This window comes from Notolepis coatsorum, assembly GCF_963971535.1.
Source record: "Notolepis coatsorum genome assembly, chromosome: 1".
Taxonomy (NCBI): domain Eukaryota; kingdom Metazoa; phylum Chordata; class Actinopteri; order Aulopiformes; family Paralepididae; genus Notolepis; species Notolepis coatsorum.
The window spans coordinates 96619607-96639922 of record NC_140165.1 but is presented as its reverse complement, the minus strand read 5'-3'; the positions used below and the strand labels follow the sequence as shown (position 1 = coordinate 96639922).

Genomic DNA, 20316 nt, shown 5'->3' with positions numbered 1-20316 from the left:
ATATCGGTATATGTACATGAGTTATTTACAGAGCATGGTAGGACATGCTAGGTCCTGTGGTAGTGCAATACACTGTTAGCTACGGATGAGGCACTGGGTCTTTATGTACACTGTTATACAATGCTATATTATACAATCTCAAGTTATACATTACTATTCTTAAAGTGACCTTTCCTTTTGTAAAGTGACCATAAGTGTGAGCGTGTGCAGCATGAGTGTGTGTGTGTGTACTCATGTTAAAGTGGCTGCTAGTGTGTGAGCGTGTACAGTGTGTGTGTTGTGTGTGTGCTCATGTGTGCTTGTGTGTGGAGAGTTCAGTGTTCAAGGCTCTGATGGCCTGGGGGAAGAAGCTAACTTTGAGCCTCTATGCAATTCTCTTCCATTTAACAAGTCTGTTTGTTCTTTTGGGAAGCTTTCTGTTTGGGAGAGTTTTGTCCAGTATTTCTCCGCCTCTCTGATTTCCTCTGCGCACATACATACAGTGTATTGTATGTAAAACGCAGCATCCACGCCGTGACGCGCAGGACTCGATTGAGTTTGCTGTGTTTTTCCAGGTCAAATAGCGGGCCCAAACACATGCTTTCTCCTCTTTCACTATCTGGCTTTGCACCACACACTCCTCCAAATCCACTCCTTCATCAATATCTTCTTTTGACATATTTTTTCCGGTCGGCTCTCTTAACCACTGTGGCCCGTGCCACCACAGAGAGTAATCTTTTAGTGTCTTTATGCTGGAGCCCCGTGTGCCGCGATCGGCCGGGTGCTCTGCTCCACGGCAGTGCCCCACGGCAGTGCCCCCAGTTCTCTGGGAGGGTCAGGTTCTGAATTTCTATCACTCAGTTCTGAACGAACGGCTTCCATTGTTTAGCCGTGTCTTTGATCCAATGGAGAGCGATCATTGAGTCTGTCCAATAGTGTGTCTTGATTTCAGGCATTTTAAAATGTTCACATACAAACTGTCCTAGTCTAGATCAGTTCTAGTCTAGGTAGGGTGATTTTCTTTAATGGAGCAACTTTAGTTTTGGCAGTTATTAGACTAGTGGCACATTTTCCATCTATATCTGTCGTGCGCAAATAGGCTACTGCGCAATAAGCATTTTCACTCGCATCACAGAATATGTGGACCTCTTTGTCTAAAAGCGTGTCGTCACTATTCTGCAGTTGTGAAGTGTAACTTCTGCTTATGAGCTGTGCGTCCCAGTCGAGACCCCGTTCCCACATCTCTTGGAACAGGCAGAGGGTCGTCAACTCGGCCCAGAAGATCATCGGCTGCCCCCTCCCCTCACTGGAGGGACTATACAACTCCCGCTGCCTCAAAAAAGCAGTAAAAATACTGAAGGACCCACACCACCCGGGCAACAAGCACCTCGTGCGGCTGCGCTCGGGCAGGCGTTTCAGCGTCATGCCCACCCGGACTAACAGACTGAAGTTTAGTTTTTATCCCAGGGCCATATGTGCACTAAACTCAGCTAAATTTTAAAACAACAGTCTCCTTGCACCCCCCCCCCCCCCCCCCATGTCTATGAACGGTTTTAGCCTCATTAAGTCAAGTCAATAGTTTTATTTGTCACGGCATACAAGTATACAATGAAATGCGGGGGGTCTTGCCCGCAACGATGTGCATAATACAATAGTAATATATAATAAGAATCCAATAGAACGACATTGTGCAATAAAACAAGTAAACAAAGTAGGGCATATCGGTATATGTACATGAGTTATTTACAGAGCATGGTAGGACATGCTAGGTCCTGTGGTAGTGCAATACACTGTTAGCTACGGATGAGGCACTGGGTCTTTATGTACACTGTTATACAATGCTATATTATACAATCTCAAGTTATACATTACTATTCTTAAAGTGACCTTTCCTTTTGTAAAGTGACCATAAGTGTGAGCGTGTGCAGCATGAGTGTGTGTGTGTGTACTCATGTTAAAGTGGCTGCTAGTGTGTGAGCGTGTACAGTGTGTGTGTTGTGTGTGTGCTCATGTGTGCTTGTGTGTGGAGAGTTCAGTGTTCAAGGCTCTGATGGCCTGGGGGAAGAAGCTAACTTTGAGCCTCTATGCAATTCTCTTCCATTTAACAAGTCTGTTTGTTCTTTTGGGAAGCTTTCTGTTTGGGAGAGTTTTGTCCAGTATTTCTCCGCCTCTCTGATTTCCTCTGCGCACATACATACAGTGTATTGTATGTAAAACGCAGCATCCACGCCGTGACGCGCAGGACTCGATTGAGTTTGCTGTGTTTTTCCAGGTCAAATAGCGGGCCCAAACACATGCTTTCTCCTCTTTCACTATCTGGCTTTGCACCACACACTCCTCCAAATCCACTCCTTCATCAATATCTTCTTTTGACATATTTTTTCCGGTCGGCTCTCTTAACCACTGTGGCCCGTGCCACCACAGAGAGTAATCTTTTAGTGTCTTTATGCTGGAGCCCCGTGTGCCGCGATCGGCCGGGTGCTCTGCTCCACGGCAGTGCCCCACGGCAGTGCCCCCAGTTCTCTGGGAGGGTCAGGTTCTGAATTTCTATCACTCAGTTCTGAACGAACGGCTTCCATTGTTTAGCCGTGTCTTTGATCCAATGGAGAGCGATCATTGAGTCTGTCCAATAGTGTGTCTTGATTTCAGGCATTTTAAAATGTTCACATACAAACTGTCCTAGTCTAGATCAGTTCTAGTCTAGGTAGGGTGATTTTCTTTAATGGAGCAACTTTAGTTTTGGCAGTTATTAGACTAGTGGCACATTTTCCATCTATATCTGTCGTGCGCAAATAGGCTACTGCGCAATAAGCATTTTCACTCGCATCACAGAATATGTGGACCTCTTTGTCTAAAAGCGTGTCGTCACTATTCTGCAGTTGTGAAGTGTAACTTCTGCTTATGAGCTGTGCGTCCCAGTCGAGACCCCGTTCCCACATCTCTTGGAACAGGCAGAGGGTCGTCAACTCGGCCCAGAAGATCATCGGCTGCCCCCTCCCCTCACTGGAGGGACTATACAACTCCCGCTGCCTCAAAAAAGCAGTAAAAATACTGAAGGACCCACACCACCCGGGCAACAAGCACCTCGTGCGGCTGCGCTCGGGCAGGCGTTTCAGCGTCATGCCCACCCGGACTAACAGACTGAAGTTTAGTTTTTATCCCAGGGCCATATGTGCACTAAACTCAGCAAAATTTTAAAACAACAGTCTCCTTGCACCCCCCCCCCCCCCCCCCCCCCACGCACACACACACAACATTAAGGGATAGTGCAGTTATATTTTATACCCCCCTGTTTTATTAATGTTATTTATGCCCCACCCCTGTTTTTATATTTAATACTGTGTTTAGGACTGTTTTAATTTTTTTACTAGCACCTAGGGTTGCATTTTTTAATTTCATTGTAACAACTGTAACAATGACAATAAAGATCTATTCTATTCTATTTACCCTAATGCTAAATGGGGATAAAAAACCTATTGGGTCAAAGATTCGTGCTGCGGATTGGAGAACTCCTCTCTTTGTGTCTTTTTTGTCCTTTAAATGTTCAATTAAATCCTTCATTTCAAACACAAAGTCGTCTGTTTCAGTTCTCCATGTCAATCCTAACACTTTCATTGGCGTTTGGCTTTTGATTTCCACCTGTTCATTTTTCACTTGTTGTGTCCATTCTCTTTGCAGCTTATTTGAATTCGTTTTCCACTTGCACAAATCCATTCCAGCTTCAGACATGATCTCCTTGGCTGTTTGAGTGATTTTTAAAGCCGCCTCTACTGTGTGCGCACCGCAGATATAGTCATCTACGTAGAGACACTCATCTAGGGTTTTTGCGACCTCTGGATATTTATTCTCGTATTTCTTTAGATGATGACGAATTGTGGCTGCTAATAGAAATGGACTGGAGGACACTCCGAATGGAACTTGCGTCATTCTCAGAATGCTGATTTGGTCCATTGACAATGTTTCTCCGGTGGTCCAGAGAAATCTCAATGCATCTTTGTCCTGTTTGTTTAGAGAGATCTGAAGGAAGGCCATCGTAATGTCTGACATGAGGGCCACTTTATACTGTCTAAATCTGACTAGAATGCCTAACAGGTCTGGATTTAAATTGGGGCCGGTTTGGAGACACTCGTTAAGAGACCGACAGTCTCTTCCATGTGAAGACGCATCAAATACTACTCTTAACTTTGTAGTTTCTCTTTTATCTTTAATTACAGCATGATGGGGTAAATAGTAAATAGGGTTCTCTGATTGTTTGGACTGCACCTGTTCTACTATTCCCTCGGCTAGATACTCTTGGATGACGTCATTATATTTATGGTACAGTACGGGGTTGCTATGGAATTTTCGTACCAGGTGAGCGAATCTACTCTCAGCTGTGGCGTAGTTATCAGCGATGATCACCTGTTCCTCTCTCCATGGCAGCCGAACCTCATATCTCCCGTTCGTGTATTTGATTGACTCCTCAATTTTCAGTAGCGCGTCCTTCTTTTGACATGTCAATTCCGAGGGATTCCGTTTCCCAGAAGCTGCGCAACTGTTTTGAAAGCGCTTGCTCCTCTCCCAGGCTCACGTGCAGCACGTCCACGTCTGGCGTCTCTGTGACACACAGCATTGCGACAGTTCCTTGCACTAACCATCCAAACTTGCTTTCGAGCGCAACTAGTGCATCACCCAGTGTCTCCATTCGTCCAGTGACGATTTTCCAGTAGTGATCACCTCCGATCAGGATTCCAAGTTTTTCTGCGTGTGGGTGTTTCAATCCATACCGTTGCTGTCTGCAGCAAAACTGTGCCTCTTTCTGATGTTGGGACAATTGACACTACAGCATCTGAGGGGGTTTCCCTAACGTTACTCTGTGTGCCCTGGTGCCATCCACTATAAAACACATACATGCTCTTACTCGTTCTTCCCCCCCTACCGGACCCCCCTTGAATACATCCATTATTCCGTTTGATACCAAAGATTAATAAAGTTCATATAATGTTTTATCCTCTCCACCACCCCTAACCAGATTTCTATGCTGGCTTCATTAATACCTAGAATTCGTGCGGTAGATATCTCCAGGTAAATCACATCAAGATATGTAAGAATCCATTGATTGATTGATTGATTGAAAACTTTATTAACAGATTGCAGAATGGGTACAATACAGTACAGCTCAATACACACAATTGTTAAGGGGATGCAGACCAGAGAAAGACTTTCGTCTTGTTTACATCAGGGTCCCCCATTTTCAATTCATCAGGACATATATGACATACATGACATACAGATAGTCAGTACTGCTACATCTATACATTTATGACATACCAGATTTGCAAATACAGTACTGTTTGTGATACAGAAGGAGTCAAGAAAAGGGAGTATATACATTTGACGTAGAAACTGTACATTGGAGGAGGTTGGGTTGGGTACATTGGGATATTGACAACCATACTGGGTAATTTACATTGGAGGTGGTTGGGGGGGGGGGGGGGGGGGGCACACTGTATAAACAAGCAAAACTGTACATTGAGGGGGGGGGGGGACACTGTACAAACAAACAAAATTGTACATTGGACTATTGACAAAACCATACTAGGTAAATGACTGTACATTGGAGGGGGTTGGGTTAGGATATTTACAGGGGCCAGTGTTGAATTGCAGTCTCCCGTAGGTGTCCCTTGAGAGAGGTTTTGAAAGTGGGTAGTGATCCACATTCCTTTACAGCTTTGGGTAGGGCGTTCCACATTGATGTGGCATAATTGTGAAACGTGTTTAGTCCCTTATTTGAGCCGAATCTGGGTTTAACATGATTTGTGGAGCTCCCTCTGGTGTTGTGATCGTGGTATTCACTGACCTTTGGGAAGTATTTTGACATGTACATGGGTACCTTGGTCGTGTAGTGTATCTTGTAGACCAGGCCCATTGCAAGTTGCTGTACTCTGTCGTCTACTCTAAGCCATCCTAGGTTGTCAAAGTGGGCAGGGGTGAGGTGGGTTCTAGGAGTAAGGTCAAGCAGTAGTCTGACCAGTTTGTTTTGAGATGTTTGTAATTTAGTTTTTAGCGCCTTTGAGGTGCTTTGGTACCATGAGGTGCAAGCATAGTCGTAGTACCCCTGAATGAGTGCTCCTGCCAGAGTCTTCAGGGTATTCTTGTTTACCAGAGAGGAGATCCGGTACAAGAATCGAGTTCGTTGGTTGACTTTTTTTATTACATTGGATGCCATTTTGTCACAGGAGAGATTAGCCTCTAGGATGGAACCCAGGTAGGTAATTTCATCTTTCCTTGTGACAATATTGTCACCCACTGTAACTGAGAAGCCGTCGGTCTTGCTGAGTTTGTTATTTGAACCGAAGAGAATGGACTCTGTTTTGCCCATGTGTAATGATAGTTTGTTATCAGCGAGCCATATGCAGATTCTGCCTAGTTCCGAGCTGAGGGTTTTTTCAACCTGTAACTTGTTCTTGTCAGAGACCAGCAGGGCTGAGTCGTCCGCAAACAGGAACAAGTTGCAGTCACAAGCTGACGACATGTCATTTGCATAAATTAGGAACAGTAGCGGTCCTAGTATGCTTCCTTGTGGAACACCACAGCATACCACACCATACCCTCCGGCACATTTTATCAGGTTGAATCCAGGGTGATGCTATTAGCTTTTTAGCAGCCGTAGTACCGGACAACCACTTTATGTTTGCACAATAAACTGTTCAAGGTCCTCTTTCTATTAAAACACATGATTATTCAAAGTTCACAGTTTTCGTTCTTCATTTTCATTCACGAACAGGAGGCAGCAATGTAGTTCTCAAATCCATTTAGTTTCATTTGTTTTCCCTTTACAAGTTTCTCTAGGCAGAGCAGCAGCGAGGCATGGCTTCTATATCTAACAAACAAATTGTCACGTCTCCCGAACGATCAAACACACACTTTTACAGGCGGCACGCGTCTCCAATTAACGTTGGAGCGTGGGGCTGTGCCTGCGCTCAACTGACTTACCACTGGGGGCAAAAATGGTGCGTTACAGAAATATAGCCTATAATGTAATTTTATTCTAAACAATAAGATAAACAATTTAACGTAAATATCCATTAAGGCTATTATAGAACATATTTATGCCAATTCATTTACACACCTTTTGCTATAATAAAAAATTATATTTCAAGCTGTTCAAATTATGTTATTATCAAAAAGTCACAACACGTACTGACTGAACTCTCTACCGTGCAATGGGTGCAAAGTGCCATACTTGTTTATTGATACTTGATTATTGATCCTTGTTTGCATCTTGTGTTGCTGCTAGACCATATTCTGCTAATTGTAATTGTTATTGTTCATTTGCCCACTGGACATAACTTCTCTAAACGTTCAGTGCTGCTCTTATTTTACTTTATATTGTATTTGTTGTGAAGGATCAGATTAAACCGAATATGTATATTTATTTATATATATATATTTAATTGTATTTGTATATCGTTTGATATCCCCTGTATATTCCTTGTACAATATGCATTGAATATCCCCGTTTCTACTAAACAGCCCATAATAGTTTCATTCTACCATTGGACTAGAACCTGGCGCCAGGTTGCCATACCCCTAGGTTCAAGTTCAATCGTGCCGCCTAACATGTCGAGGCAGCCCCCGGTTCCGCGCAGTAATATGCCGGGCGAAATACGTGTGGTACTATTTGTTCATAGCGCATATATATATGACGCTCGTAAAGTAGAACTTTCTTTTAGTCCAGTTCTTTACCCTCCAACAGAGTGACAGACGCAAAGCCTCCCCACGAAGCACGTGCGGTGTAGTAGGGCCTACTTGGCCCAGAATAGGCATTGAGATATCGTGTAGATTAATAGTTGAATGGTCATAGTTTGGCACCATACCGTCGAGTTGGACGTATTCTATTAAGCTAATAATAGTCTATTTATGTATGGTGCATCGTTCGGTTCGAGTTCTACAGTTATCAGTACCCCCATCGTTCCTGACGTTATCTGGACGCTTATCCAGGCTGGTCAGACCCCTAGTGGTGATTGCATCCGAGGAGCTCCGGGTCAAGAGCGACTGGACCTGTATATTGGATTACTCTACCCGACGACGGCGAGCCTTCCACGGCTCTTGGATTATGCTTTATGTGCTTTGATTATTCCATGGATAAAGGCCAACACTGTCGAGTGTTGGAATTACCCCCCGGAGAGGACTACAGGTGAGGCGGCGCTCTACACGTGAGGTCGCACCACGTCTCTCCGTTGTGGACCGGCAGATACCGTTCCACAGAGGGTCCAGCTGTGTTCGTCTACGGCCCGAAGTTCTGTGGGCACTAGGTCTAAGACTTTGGATTCTCCCAAGACACCGTCGGCCAGATGGGATACCGCCAGCGACTTCTCTAACCCCCCCCCCTCCTACTGTCTTACAACCAGCGGGACCCCCCCCCCCCCTTAGTGTATCCAGCTATAATTATTTAAGTACTATCGCTATCGTTTCCTAAATATTCCAGGTTGTATACTTACTCCCTGCGCAACCAGAGATTGGACATTCAATGTTGATTTACCTACGAATACTCATTTGCCATAAAAGTGCATACTTAACATTTCAAATCATAAATGTAATTAAGTGAATATTGTGTACACCCTTTGCTGTATTAAATATTCGATTTGGTCCATTTGTGTTGGTTCGTTTCATCAGGTGGGAAAGTGTTCATCATACTTATATCTTGTACTGGGTGGCCAGAAGTTAAAGTACATGAGGTAGTGGTATTAAATATCATATCTAACAATACAGTCAGGGAATTGTACCCCTCAGCTACAATTGGTCCTTCGAGCCGGATGGTAACTAGTGTAATATTAATATAGTGTTATTAATATCGAAATGGCCTATGATGAACACTCCACGAAACGATCCTCCTAACCTAGAACGCCCGCGGCGCAGACGACAGACACCTCAGTACTTAGAGGCTTACACTGTCAGTCAACTACCTAGCCTTCGACAAACGGTAAACGTAGTAAAAGTAGAAAGTAAAATTATGTCTGACCTTAACGACCAGGTTTCCCCGACCACAGAGGCCCTAGTAGGTCCTAATGTAACTGACCAAGCCCACGGTGGAGACCAGGAGGGAATTGACATGCCTTTACCCCCCGCCACTACTAAAGAAGTAGTCCCCGACACGCCCCGGGAGGAAGACAACCCTACAGAGAGAGAACTCTGCACGGAAGAAGAAGAGGAGAGCGCCGAGGAACTAGAGCTCCAGGACTCCCCAACGAGTACCCCAAGGAGCGGTTCACGCAGGAGCGGCTCACCTCCACTACCGCCTTCCCCCAGCGAAGCGGAGAGGATACTACAACAGGCGTTCCTCGTCAGCCTGACAGCCTCTACCGAACGCGATCGGCTCCAAGCACAGACGCTTAGCGAGCGCGAACGTCTCCAAGCCCAGGCGACCAGCGAGCGCGAACACCTCCAAGCACAGCAACGGAGCGAAGAACAGCGCATAAGTCTGGAGATGAGACGCTTCCAGATGGAAGAGAATATGGCAAGAGACCGCGCCGACGCCCAGCGCACCGCTGCCGGTGCCCAAAGAGACGCAGAGCGCGACAGACTACAAGCGCAACTAATAGAGCAGCTGATCAAAAGGACAACTCCCTCTCCCTCCGCCAGGGGCTCAAGGAACTCGTCGAGACAGCAGTCAAGAGCAGCGTCACCGCAACGAGCAAGCGACCCTGAACTTGACCAACAGACCGAGTCTAGACCCCCCGCAGACCCCCTTCCCATACCGGTCCAAGCGAGACCCAGCTACAAGGAAGGAGCGGCCTACACTGCGGAGAAGCTAAATAAACGATTACAAGATCTGGAAGATTTGATAGAAGAAGAAGAGGGAGAAGAGGAGAACCAAGCCCGACGACAGCACAGTACTCCACCGGACCAGGAGGTCCCATACAGTCCAGGCTATACCCCCGCGGCGCTGCGCTACAGACCCCCGACTCTATTTACGGGTGAGCACGACGCACGACCAGCCCCGAGGAACAGTACCTGGACCAGCGGGCCATGGTACCCTGCCAGTACCGGCCCACAGCGAGGCGCAAGAGGGGACTCGCCCAGGAGGTCTCTCCCCCAACGCTCGCCGATGTATTCGCCATCCACGGCGTCATACAACGCCACGCCATCAATCCCAGACTTCGTCTATGAGAGTCGAGCACAGTACACGGAGCTCCGGATGTGCTTAGAGACAATGCTGGCGGATGTCATTGATGAACGCCACAAGTATGCAATATTATTGAAGCACCTGAAAGTACAGCGAGCACACAATATAGCGCTAGCCTATGCTACCTCCTCGACCCCATACACAGCGGCCCTTGCAGCGCTGGATCAAAGATATGGACGTATATGGGATTACGTAATCCAGGAGATAAGGCATATTGACCGCTTACCCCCAGCCACAGACAATCGCTCACTAGATGACCTGTCAATCAAAGTGCAGTCCCTGGTGGGGATGCTGGGAGCTCAACGGGAGAAGGGCAGGCATGAGCTGTACGCCAACTCTAACGTTGAGAGGATTTTGGAGAAGCTGCCACCCGCAAGACAGGAGCGCTTTCGGCGGCAGAGGGACTACCGAGATCCCGACGGCCCCGAGCCATCCCTCCTTGATCTGGCCGACTTCCTGGCGAGAGAGGTCAGCAGCTTACGACTGGACACCTTCGGGCGGAGCACGCCAAGCTCCAGAGAGGGACCCAGGAGAATAAATGATGGAAGAAGATCGGTGACTGTCATGCACCAATCAGAGTCAGTACCGAGCAGTAAGAGTCACAGCACCCCCTCGAGGAAGGAGAAGTGGAAGATAGCGTGTCCCTACTGTGAGAAAGAACACTGGCTGTCACAATGTGACACATTCACAAAGATGAATGCAGAAGAAGTGAGCCAATGGATAAAGTCCAACCGGCGCTGTTATCGATGTGCGCGGCCCCACATGGCAGCCGAATGCCGCCTAAAGAAAAGGTGCAGCCGGTGCGATGGAGCCCATCTAGATATACTACACGATAGTAACGGAAGACGGCCTACACCTGCACCACGGAGCGGCACCAAGGCAAGTGTCATGTACATTGACCCCGCCAGCAGCAACGGAGCTCAAGTGCTCTTAAAGGTAGTCCGTGTGACATTGAGCTACCAGGATAAAGTCATGGACACTTACGCCGTCCTTGATGACGGGTCAGAGAAGACCCTTCTGCTCGCCTCCGCTGCGACTCAACTGGGACTGCGGGGGAGCAAGAACGAAATGACGATTCGGACAATAAGAAGAGATTTGAAGACGATAAAGGGCGAGAATGTCTCCTTCACTATCGCAGCCAACGGGCAGCCAGAGCGACAGTACAAGATCACAAATGCTTTCACCAGCCAAGAAATAGGACTCTCGCAGTACACCTACCCTGTCACCAAGTTGATGGATAAATATGTGCACCTGCGCCAATTACCTATCCCGCTCATAAACGGCGCTACCCCGACCCTGTTGATAGGCTCCGACCATGCAGAACTCATAGTCCCGATTGACCGGGTCCATACAGGTCCCCGGGGCTGTCCTGCAGCAGTCGAGACCCGCCTAGGATGGACATTGCAAGGCCCCCTCGCTAAATCTCTCAACCGAACAGCAGTCACCAGCTGCCTCCACTCCAGAGTGGAAGAAGGAGACACCACACTCCTGCAGCCTGTCGAGAAGAAAATAGACTGGCGACGCCGTGCGCTGCTCCGCGCCTCCCTGATCAAAGACGGCTTTGATCTCCGGCAGCAGGCCAGCAGCGACCCCCCAGTATTATTTGCACTACAGAAACACGTCACAGAGGACCCAGCAGCAGGTGAAGAGGTCCAACACAGTGTGAAGAACAGTTTCTACGTAGACAACTGTCTACAAAGCGTCTCGACTCAAGAAGAAGCCGAGGCTCTCCTAATCAAGTTACGCGCCTCCCTAATCAAAGGAGGCTTTGATCTCAGGCAGTGGGCCAGCAGTGACCCGCACGTATTGCGCAGCCTCTCCTCCGCAGACAAGGCTGCCAGCAGCGAGACCTGGATGGCGACAATCCCAGGAGAAGCCCAAGAAATGACACTAGGATTAGTCTGGCGCTTCAAAACAGACTCGCTCCACTATAGACACAAACCCTTGGCTCCAGAGCAAGGAAGGTCGGCGGCGATACCGACCACCAGACGGAGTGTGTACAGAACACTCGCCAGACAATATGACCCGCTGGGATGTATTCTACCTTACACCACCAGGGCAAAGATGATTGTACGAGCACTATGGGACAAGGACCAGGGCTGGGACGACCCAATACCCGCACACCTTGCCTCAACATGGAGAGAGTGGGAGACGGAACTCCGCTCACTCCCAGGTGTTAATATACGCCGCAGCTACTTCCCATCCACGGTGAGGCCAGAGACATGCGAGATTGAGCTACACGTCTTCAGCGATGCCTCCGAAGTAGCCTACGGATCGGTTGCTTATTTGCGTGCCCAAGAGATGGGAGGAGAGATACACACTGCTTTCATACTGGCCCGCTCAAGGATAGCCCCACGTAAGCAACAATCTATCCCACGTCCAGAGCTCTGCGCAGCCCTCGCAGGAGCGCATCTAGCCACGTTAATCCAACGTGAACTCACCATTCCGGTGCATAGAACAATCTTGTGGTCAGATTCCACGACAGTACTCACATGGATTAAGTCTGATTCATGCAGATACAAAGCCTTCGTGGGAGTCAGAGTCACCGAGATTCAGGAACTAACAGAAGAAGCAAGCTGGAGATATGTGGATACCAAACACAACCCAGCTGACGTCATCACCCGGGGAATGTCCCTGGATGACCTAACCCGTCACAACATCTACAGTGACGGACCAGCATTCCTCCAGCTCCCGGAAGGAGATTGGCCTACGCCCACCCCGAGGGAAGCAAGTAGAGAGGAGGCTGAGAACAAGAAGCCTATGTTCTGTGGACTGAGCACTGTCGCCTCCACAGACCCGAACATAGATGACTGCATTACCCTAGAGAGTGCGCAACAAAGGACATTCCTGCGGCACCACCCAGAGATTCAGTCCACCACTGACATGTCAGCAGCTGACTACGAAGAAGCAGAACTTCTTCTACTACAACGAGCCCAGAGAGACTCGTTCCCCGATGAGCTAGACTGTCTACAGGGAGGAAACCCCGTCCCATCAGACAGCAGACTGATTCACCTGGCACCAGAGAGTGACGCACATAATCTCATCAGAGTGGGTGGTCGCCTGCGGAGAGCCCCCGATCTACCAGATGACATTAAGCACCCGATCGTCTTGAACAGCCGACACAAGGTCACAGAGCTGATCATAAAGAAATACGACGAGGATGTGCACCACGCCGGAGCAGAGAGAGTCTTCGCGGAGATCAGACGTCGTTATTGGATATTACAAGGGAGAGAAGCAGTACGGCGCTTCCAGCGAACCTGTCTAGACTGCCGTAAGTGGCGCGCGCAGCCCAGCATACCACGGATGGCTGACCTACCCCCCTGTCGCCTCCGAATCGGCGACAAGCCATTCCACTCCACAGGCATGGACTGTTTTGGCCCGTTGTATATAAAGAGAGGAAGAGGCACCGAGAAGCGGTGGGGTATTGTATTCAAATGCATGACCACCAGAGCGATACATATCGAGCTCCTTCCGACCATGAGCACAGACTCATTCCTTATGGCCTTCCGGAGATTCATATCACGGAAAGGACAACCGTCTACATTGTTGTCTGATCACGGGACCAACTTCAAAGGCGGAGAAAGAGAGCTGAGAGAGAGCTTCCAAGCTATGGGCCCAGAACTTAAGACCCACCTCGCTCCAGCCCAGGTTGACTTCCAGTTTAATCCCCCGAACGCACCCCACTTCGGTGGAACCTGGGAACGAGAAGTACGCTCTATAAAGACAGCCCTGTATGCCGTACTCGGAGCCCAGACTGTGGCAGAGGAAGTCCTCATGACAGTCCTCACGGAGATCGAGGGAGTATTGAACTCCAAACCCCTCGGTTACGTCTCCAGTGATGTAGCAGATGTCGACCCAGTCACCCCCAACACACTCCTAATGGGGCGGCTGGACCCCGCGCTACCCCAGACAATGTACAGGCCCGAAGAAGCGAACGGCCGAAGAATGTGGAGGTACAGCCAAGTACTAGCTGACAAGTTTTGGAGCAGCTTCCTACTTCACTACCTACCGTCTCTACAGACCCGCCAGAAGTGGGTAAAAGAGAGAGACAATTTGACAGAAGGCACAGTCGTCATGATAGTTGACCAGTCACTCCCCAGAGCTATGTGGCCGGCTGGCCGCGTAAGCAAAGTGATCACCGGTGCCGATGGCAAGGTCCGAGCAGCTGAAGTACTCGTCCAAGGGCGCACCTACACACGGCCCGTGGCGAGGCTCATAGAACTGCCCCGACTCCCAGATACTATCGATGATGACCATGACCCTATGACTTTGTGAGTTGACTGACCTTACAGCGGACCTTGAGTGGAAGACAGTGCGGTTAATCTGTCTCTGCTTAGCTAATTAGGTGGGACTAATTAGGGGGCGGCTGTTGTGAAGGATCAGATTAAACCGAATATGTATATTTATTTATATATATATATTTAATTGTATTTGTATATCGTTTGATATCCCCTGTATATTCCTTGTACAATATGCATTGAATATCCCCGTTTCTACTAAACAGCCCATAATAGTTTCATTCTACCATTGGACTAGAACCTGGCGCCAGGTTGCCATACCCCTAGGTTCAAGTTCAATCGTGCCGCCTAACATGTCGAGGCAGCCCCCGGTTCCGCGCAGTAATATGCCGGGCGAAATACGTGTGGTACTATTTGTTCATAGCGCATATATATATGACGCTCGTAAAGTAGAACTTTCTTTTAGTCCAGTTCTTTACCCTCCAACAGAGTGACAGACGCAAAGCCTCCCCACGAAGCACGTGCGGTGTAGTAGGGCCTACTTGGCCCAGAATAGGCATTGAGATATCGTGTAGATTAATAGTTGAATGGTCATAGTTTGGCACCATACCGTCGAGTTGGACGTATTCTATTAAGCTAATAATAGTCTATTTATGTATGGTGCATCGTTCGGTTCGAGTTCTACAGTTATCAGTACCCCCATCGTTCCTGACGTTATCTGGACGCTTATCCAGGCTGGTCAGACCCCTAGTGGTGATTGCATCCGAGGAGCTCCGGGTCAAGAGCGACTGGACCTGTATATTGGATTACTCTACCCGACGACGGCGAGCCTTCCACGGCTCTTGGATTATGCTTTATGTGCTTTGATTATTCCATGGATAAAGGCCAACACTGTCGAGTGTTGGAATTACCCCCCGGAGAGGACTACAGGTGAGGCGGCGCTCTACACGTGAGGTCGCACCACGTCTCTCCGTTGTGGACCGGCAGATACCGTTCCACAGAGGGTCCAGCTGTGTTCGTCTACGGCCCGAAGTTCTGTGGGCACTGGGTCTAAGACTTTGGATTCTCCCAAGACACCGTCGGCCAGATGGGATACCGCCAGCGACTTCTCTAACCCCCCCCTCCTACTGTCTTACAACCAGCGGGACCCCCCCCCCCCCTTAGTGTATCCAGCTATAATTATTTAAGTACTGTCGCTATCGTTTCCTAAATATTCCAGGTTGTATACTTACTCCCTGCGCAACCAGAGATTGGACATTCAATGTTGATTTACCTACGAATACTCATTTGCCATAAAAGTGCATACTTAACATTTCAAATCATAAATGTAATTAAGTGAATATTGTGTACACCCTTTGCTGTATTAAATATTCGATTTGGTCCATTTGTGTTGGTTCGTTTCATCAGGTGGGAAAGTGTTCATCATACTTATATCTTGTACTGGGTGGCCAGAAGTTAAAGTACATGAGGTAGTGGTATTAAATATCATATCTAACAATACAGTCAGGGAATTGTACCCCTCAGCTACAGTATTGTTATTAATATCAGGGCGTGCCGTGGTCATGTTGTTGTGTTGTTGTCTTGCACAGCAGTATAATCCCAATAAAAGCTTCTTCTCTTAACTGATTTCACAGGGATATATATACAAGTGAGAAAATACATCATGCAGCATAATTAGTTTGGCTGAATAAAATATTTACTCACAACAACCTCCACCCCACCCCCCCAACCCTTTACTTTGTACACAGGGATGCTGCACCTCGCCTGGGCAGAGAGAGTCAGCTGCATATGGGTCGGGACACAGAGCTGTATCGAATACTAAACATGCACTATAACAAGAGCAATGTCTATCAGGTAGGTTGAGTGTGTGTGCATGTAGTGAGTGTGTGTGTGTGTGTGTGTGTGTGTGTGTGTGTGTGTGTGTGTGTGTGTGTGTGTGTGTGTGTGTGTGTGTGTGTGTGTGTGTGTGTGTGTGTGTGTGTGTGTGTGTGTGTGTGTGTGTGTGTGTGTGTGTGTGTGTGTGTGTGTGAAAATACCCATCTTGTTTACTCACACACCCTCTCTCTCTCTCTCTCTCTCTCTCTCTCTCTCTCTCTCTCTCTCTCTCTCCCTCTCTCCCTCTTTCCCCCTCTCCCTCTCCCTCTCTCTCCCTCTCTCACCTCAGGTCCCAGAGAGGTTTATAGAGGTAGCAGAGGTCACTCTGAGAGAATTCTACACTGCCATCCAGACAGGGAGAGACAGTGACCCCTGCTGGAAGAAAGGAATATATAAAATAGTCTGTAAACTGGACAGTGCCGTGCCAGATAGCTTCAGACTGCCAGGCTGCCCCGTGGGTTAGATCCCATTCAGTGTACGGACACTCACACACATACATGCGCACACACACACTCACACACATACATGCTTGCACACACACACACACACACACACACACACACACACACACACACACACGCATGCACGCACGCACACACATACACACACACATACATACATACATATATACATACATACATACATACATACATACATACATACATACATACATACATACATACATACATACATACATACATACATACATACATACATACATACATACATACATGCTTGCACGCACACCACAGGAAGGAACACGCACATACAGGAAAAAGGGAATATATAAATCTATAATATAAAACTATATAAAACTTTGTAGTGGATAGTTGTAGACTTCCTGAGTGCCCTGTGGGGTAATGTGGTTACACATTCCTCTGTTACACACATACACACACACAATATACACACAAACACACACATACACACACAGAATAGACACACATACACACACACAGAATAGACACACACATACACACACACAGAATAGACACACATACACACAGAATAGACACACACACATACACACACAGAATAGACACACACACACACACACACACACACACAGAATAGACACACATACACACACAGAATAGACACACACATACACACACACAGAATAGACACACATACACACACAGAATAGACACACACACACATACACACACAGAATAGACACACATACACACACAGAATAGACACACACACACAGAATAGACACACACACACACACACACACAGAATAGACACACACAGAATAGACACACATACACACACACACACACACACACACACACACACACACACACACACACACACACACACACACACACACACATGACAGCTGTGAAGTGACTCATCCTGTATTGGAACATTTTACTGCCTGCTTGTCCTTTGGGGCGGGTATCACAAAATCCCATGATCCTCTGTTCTCACATGATGTCATAGTGCCCCTCTGCAACCGTTATTGGTAGCCATTTTGTGTCTCCTAGTAAGCATTCATTTTAATTAAGTTTGTGACAAAAACTGTTTCTTCCCCTTGGGACCAAGTAATTTAAAACAGTGCTTCTCAAACCTTCTTTTTTCAGGGGACCCACATTTTCAGAATAAATGTTATTTTGAAGTGATTTGGCTTAAACTCTTAAACGACTGCCTACGTGTTTTATTCAACATGTCTGTTTTTCAATGGACTTCACAAGGCTTTGGTTTCATGTGATGGTTGCAGAGAATCATTTGGGGACCCATTTTAATCTTCCCAAGACCCACAAGTGGGTCCCAAACCACACTTTGAATAACCGATGGAGGAAATACACACACACACACACACACTCACTTACTCATTGACAGCACGTATTGAAGAATGGGACCAGTACACAGAATTAGAATGGATAGAAAGGTTCGACCCGCACAGATCTTCATGCTGTAATGCTTGGTGGCTGACTTAGAAACTTCTAGAGCGTAGTCATGGCAATATGCATTGGTGAAGTACGCAAGACACACAACCTTAATGTGTTTCCATAGGTGAAGTACACAAGACACACAACCCTAATGTGTTTCCATGGTGAAGTACACAAGACACACAACCCTAATGTGTTTCCATGGTGAAGTACACAAGACACACAACCATAATGTGTTTCCATGGCATCTGCACAATTTCAGTGAACATTCCCGTTGACAGTTAGTTGTGTTGTTGAATATTCCGACTATCTGAGTCTTGTGCTAGGTTCATAAGAACAGATTGGGTCATAAGAACAGATTGGATCAGAAGAACAGATTGGGTCAGAAGAACAGATTGGATCAGAAGAACAGATTTGATCAGAATAACAGATTGGGTCAGAATAACAGATTGGATCATAAGAACAGATTGAATCAGAAGAACAGATTTGATCAGAATAACAGATTTGATCAGAATAACAGATTGGATCATAAGAACAGATTGGATCATAAGAACAGATAGGGTTGAGGAGGTCATTTTCAAAAGTTTCTATGATGACACTGGCCCATCCCCTTCTTATAACTCTAGCTTGTAACAATGTTCATCTCCATGACACCAGTGGCAACATTATAGTAGCTACCTCAGGTGTTAGGCAATGGAGATCACAGGAAGTGACCTCTCTATCCATTCCAAGTCTATGTAACGTGCTGCTGACGGCTATTTACCAGGCATTCCACGGGCACAACATGGCACAGGTTCCAAATGGTTTCAAACATTCTAGATTCCAGGCTTAATTTTCACAAATCCTTTCAAAGCGTGAGCACTGATCTAGAGTCAGCATCATTCAGTTAGTCAGAATAAGGTCAGCAGTCCTACTCTGGGAACCTTTGTGAATATGGACCCAGATCTTGGCGGTAAAATGCGGTTGAATACATTATGAAACATAATGAATAATCCTTTATTAACTTAAAAGTTATAAATTAAGTTATTTGTCCAGTCTTCGGGATGTACAACTGTCTCGTGACTAAATTCAAGTGCTCATCTACTTAAAACATTTGAGACTGTAAAAATCATAGCTTTGTTTTAGGGTTGATAAAATCCACGTGAACGCTCCAATGATTCTTCTATGAGTGACTCATCTCGTGGTTTTTAGAATTAAATTTAGTAAAATTTGGGCTCATAAATTCCTTAGGAACTACTGAGTAATATAGTTCTGACAATGAGGAAGTAAGTTTGCCTGATTGATATTTCTTGGAACCTTTTTGTATTCCCCACAGGTTAAAGGGATAGTTCAGATTTTGAATAGTTGGCCACAAGCCATTGCAAAGTCAATGGGATCAAGCCTCCTACAAGTCTGTAAAGCTGACTGATGCTCATTGAAATGTATGGTGCTTGTGCTGAGAACCATTCAACATCATCATTTGTAAGTAAGAAATAGGGCTAGGGGTCCAGAAATCTGAACTGTCCCTTTAAAAGTAGATATCCTAACTGTTTGATTTATTGTAAAGTGACAAAGAGAACTCGAGGTGCCCTTGTTTTGGGCTGATACGGAAAAGTGATCAATGTTTAAAAAATTATTCTCTTGGCTTGTATATCCTCCTCCTTTCTGTCTAGCGGTAAATTATAGAGCTTTTTGTACATGGTGGCATAATGTAATAATCTAAAACTATTCTACAATTCTCTTTTAAAAGGACAAAATATTAAATTTAAAATATCGAAATGTATGTTTTTGTTTTCTTGGTGAACTGATATATAATAAAAATGGCTTACATTTGTATTGGTTTTTCCTTCATGCAGTTTGAAACGTTATGTATGTAAGGCTATTTGTGATTACATGTTCTAATGCACACGTTTCTATATTGAATATTGTATTGTTTTTGTTTATCTTATTATTGCTCTAAATGTTCTCTTTTTGTACAGATTGCACTCTTGCTCTGTGCCTCGTTATTTTCAAACGTTGGTGAATTTTTGATGTTTGGAATTTATCAGTGTATTAAAAATGATGGGAAAAGAGGCTTTGCGGCTGAATTCTAGAATGTGTAGCAGAACACACACCATTTCACTTAAATTCTGCCAACTGAAGTCACATGTAAGTGGAGTAATGTTAGCTAGATACCAAA

General features: G+C 46.3%; 1 protein-coding gene across 1 annotated transcript in view; it reads left to right on the top strand.

Moving 5' to 3' along the window:
* The window catches only part of prox3 (prospero homeobox 3), a 108493-nt gene extending 88522 nt beyond the window's left edge, over positions 1-19971 (top strand). Inside the window, exons 6-7 of the mRNA XM_084333458.1 lie at positions 16134-16239; positions 16550-19971. Coding sequence (XP_084189584.1) covers positions 16134-16239; positions 16550-16723 — 280 coding nt within the window. The 3' untranslated portion in view covers positions 16724-19971. The remainder of the gene's footprint in view (positions 1-16133; positions 16240-16549) is intronic.
* The last annotated feature ends 345 nt before the right edge of the window (positions 19972-20316 follow it).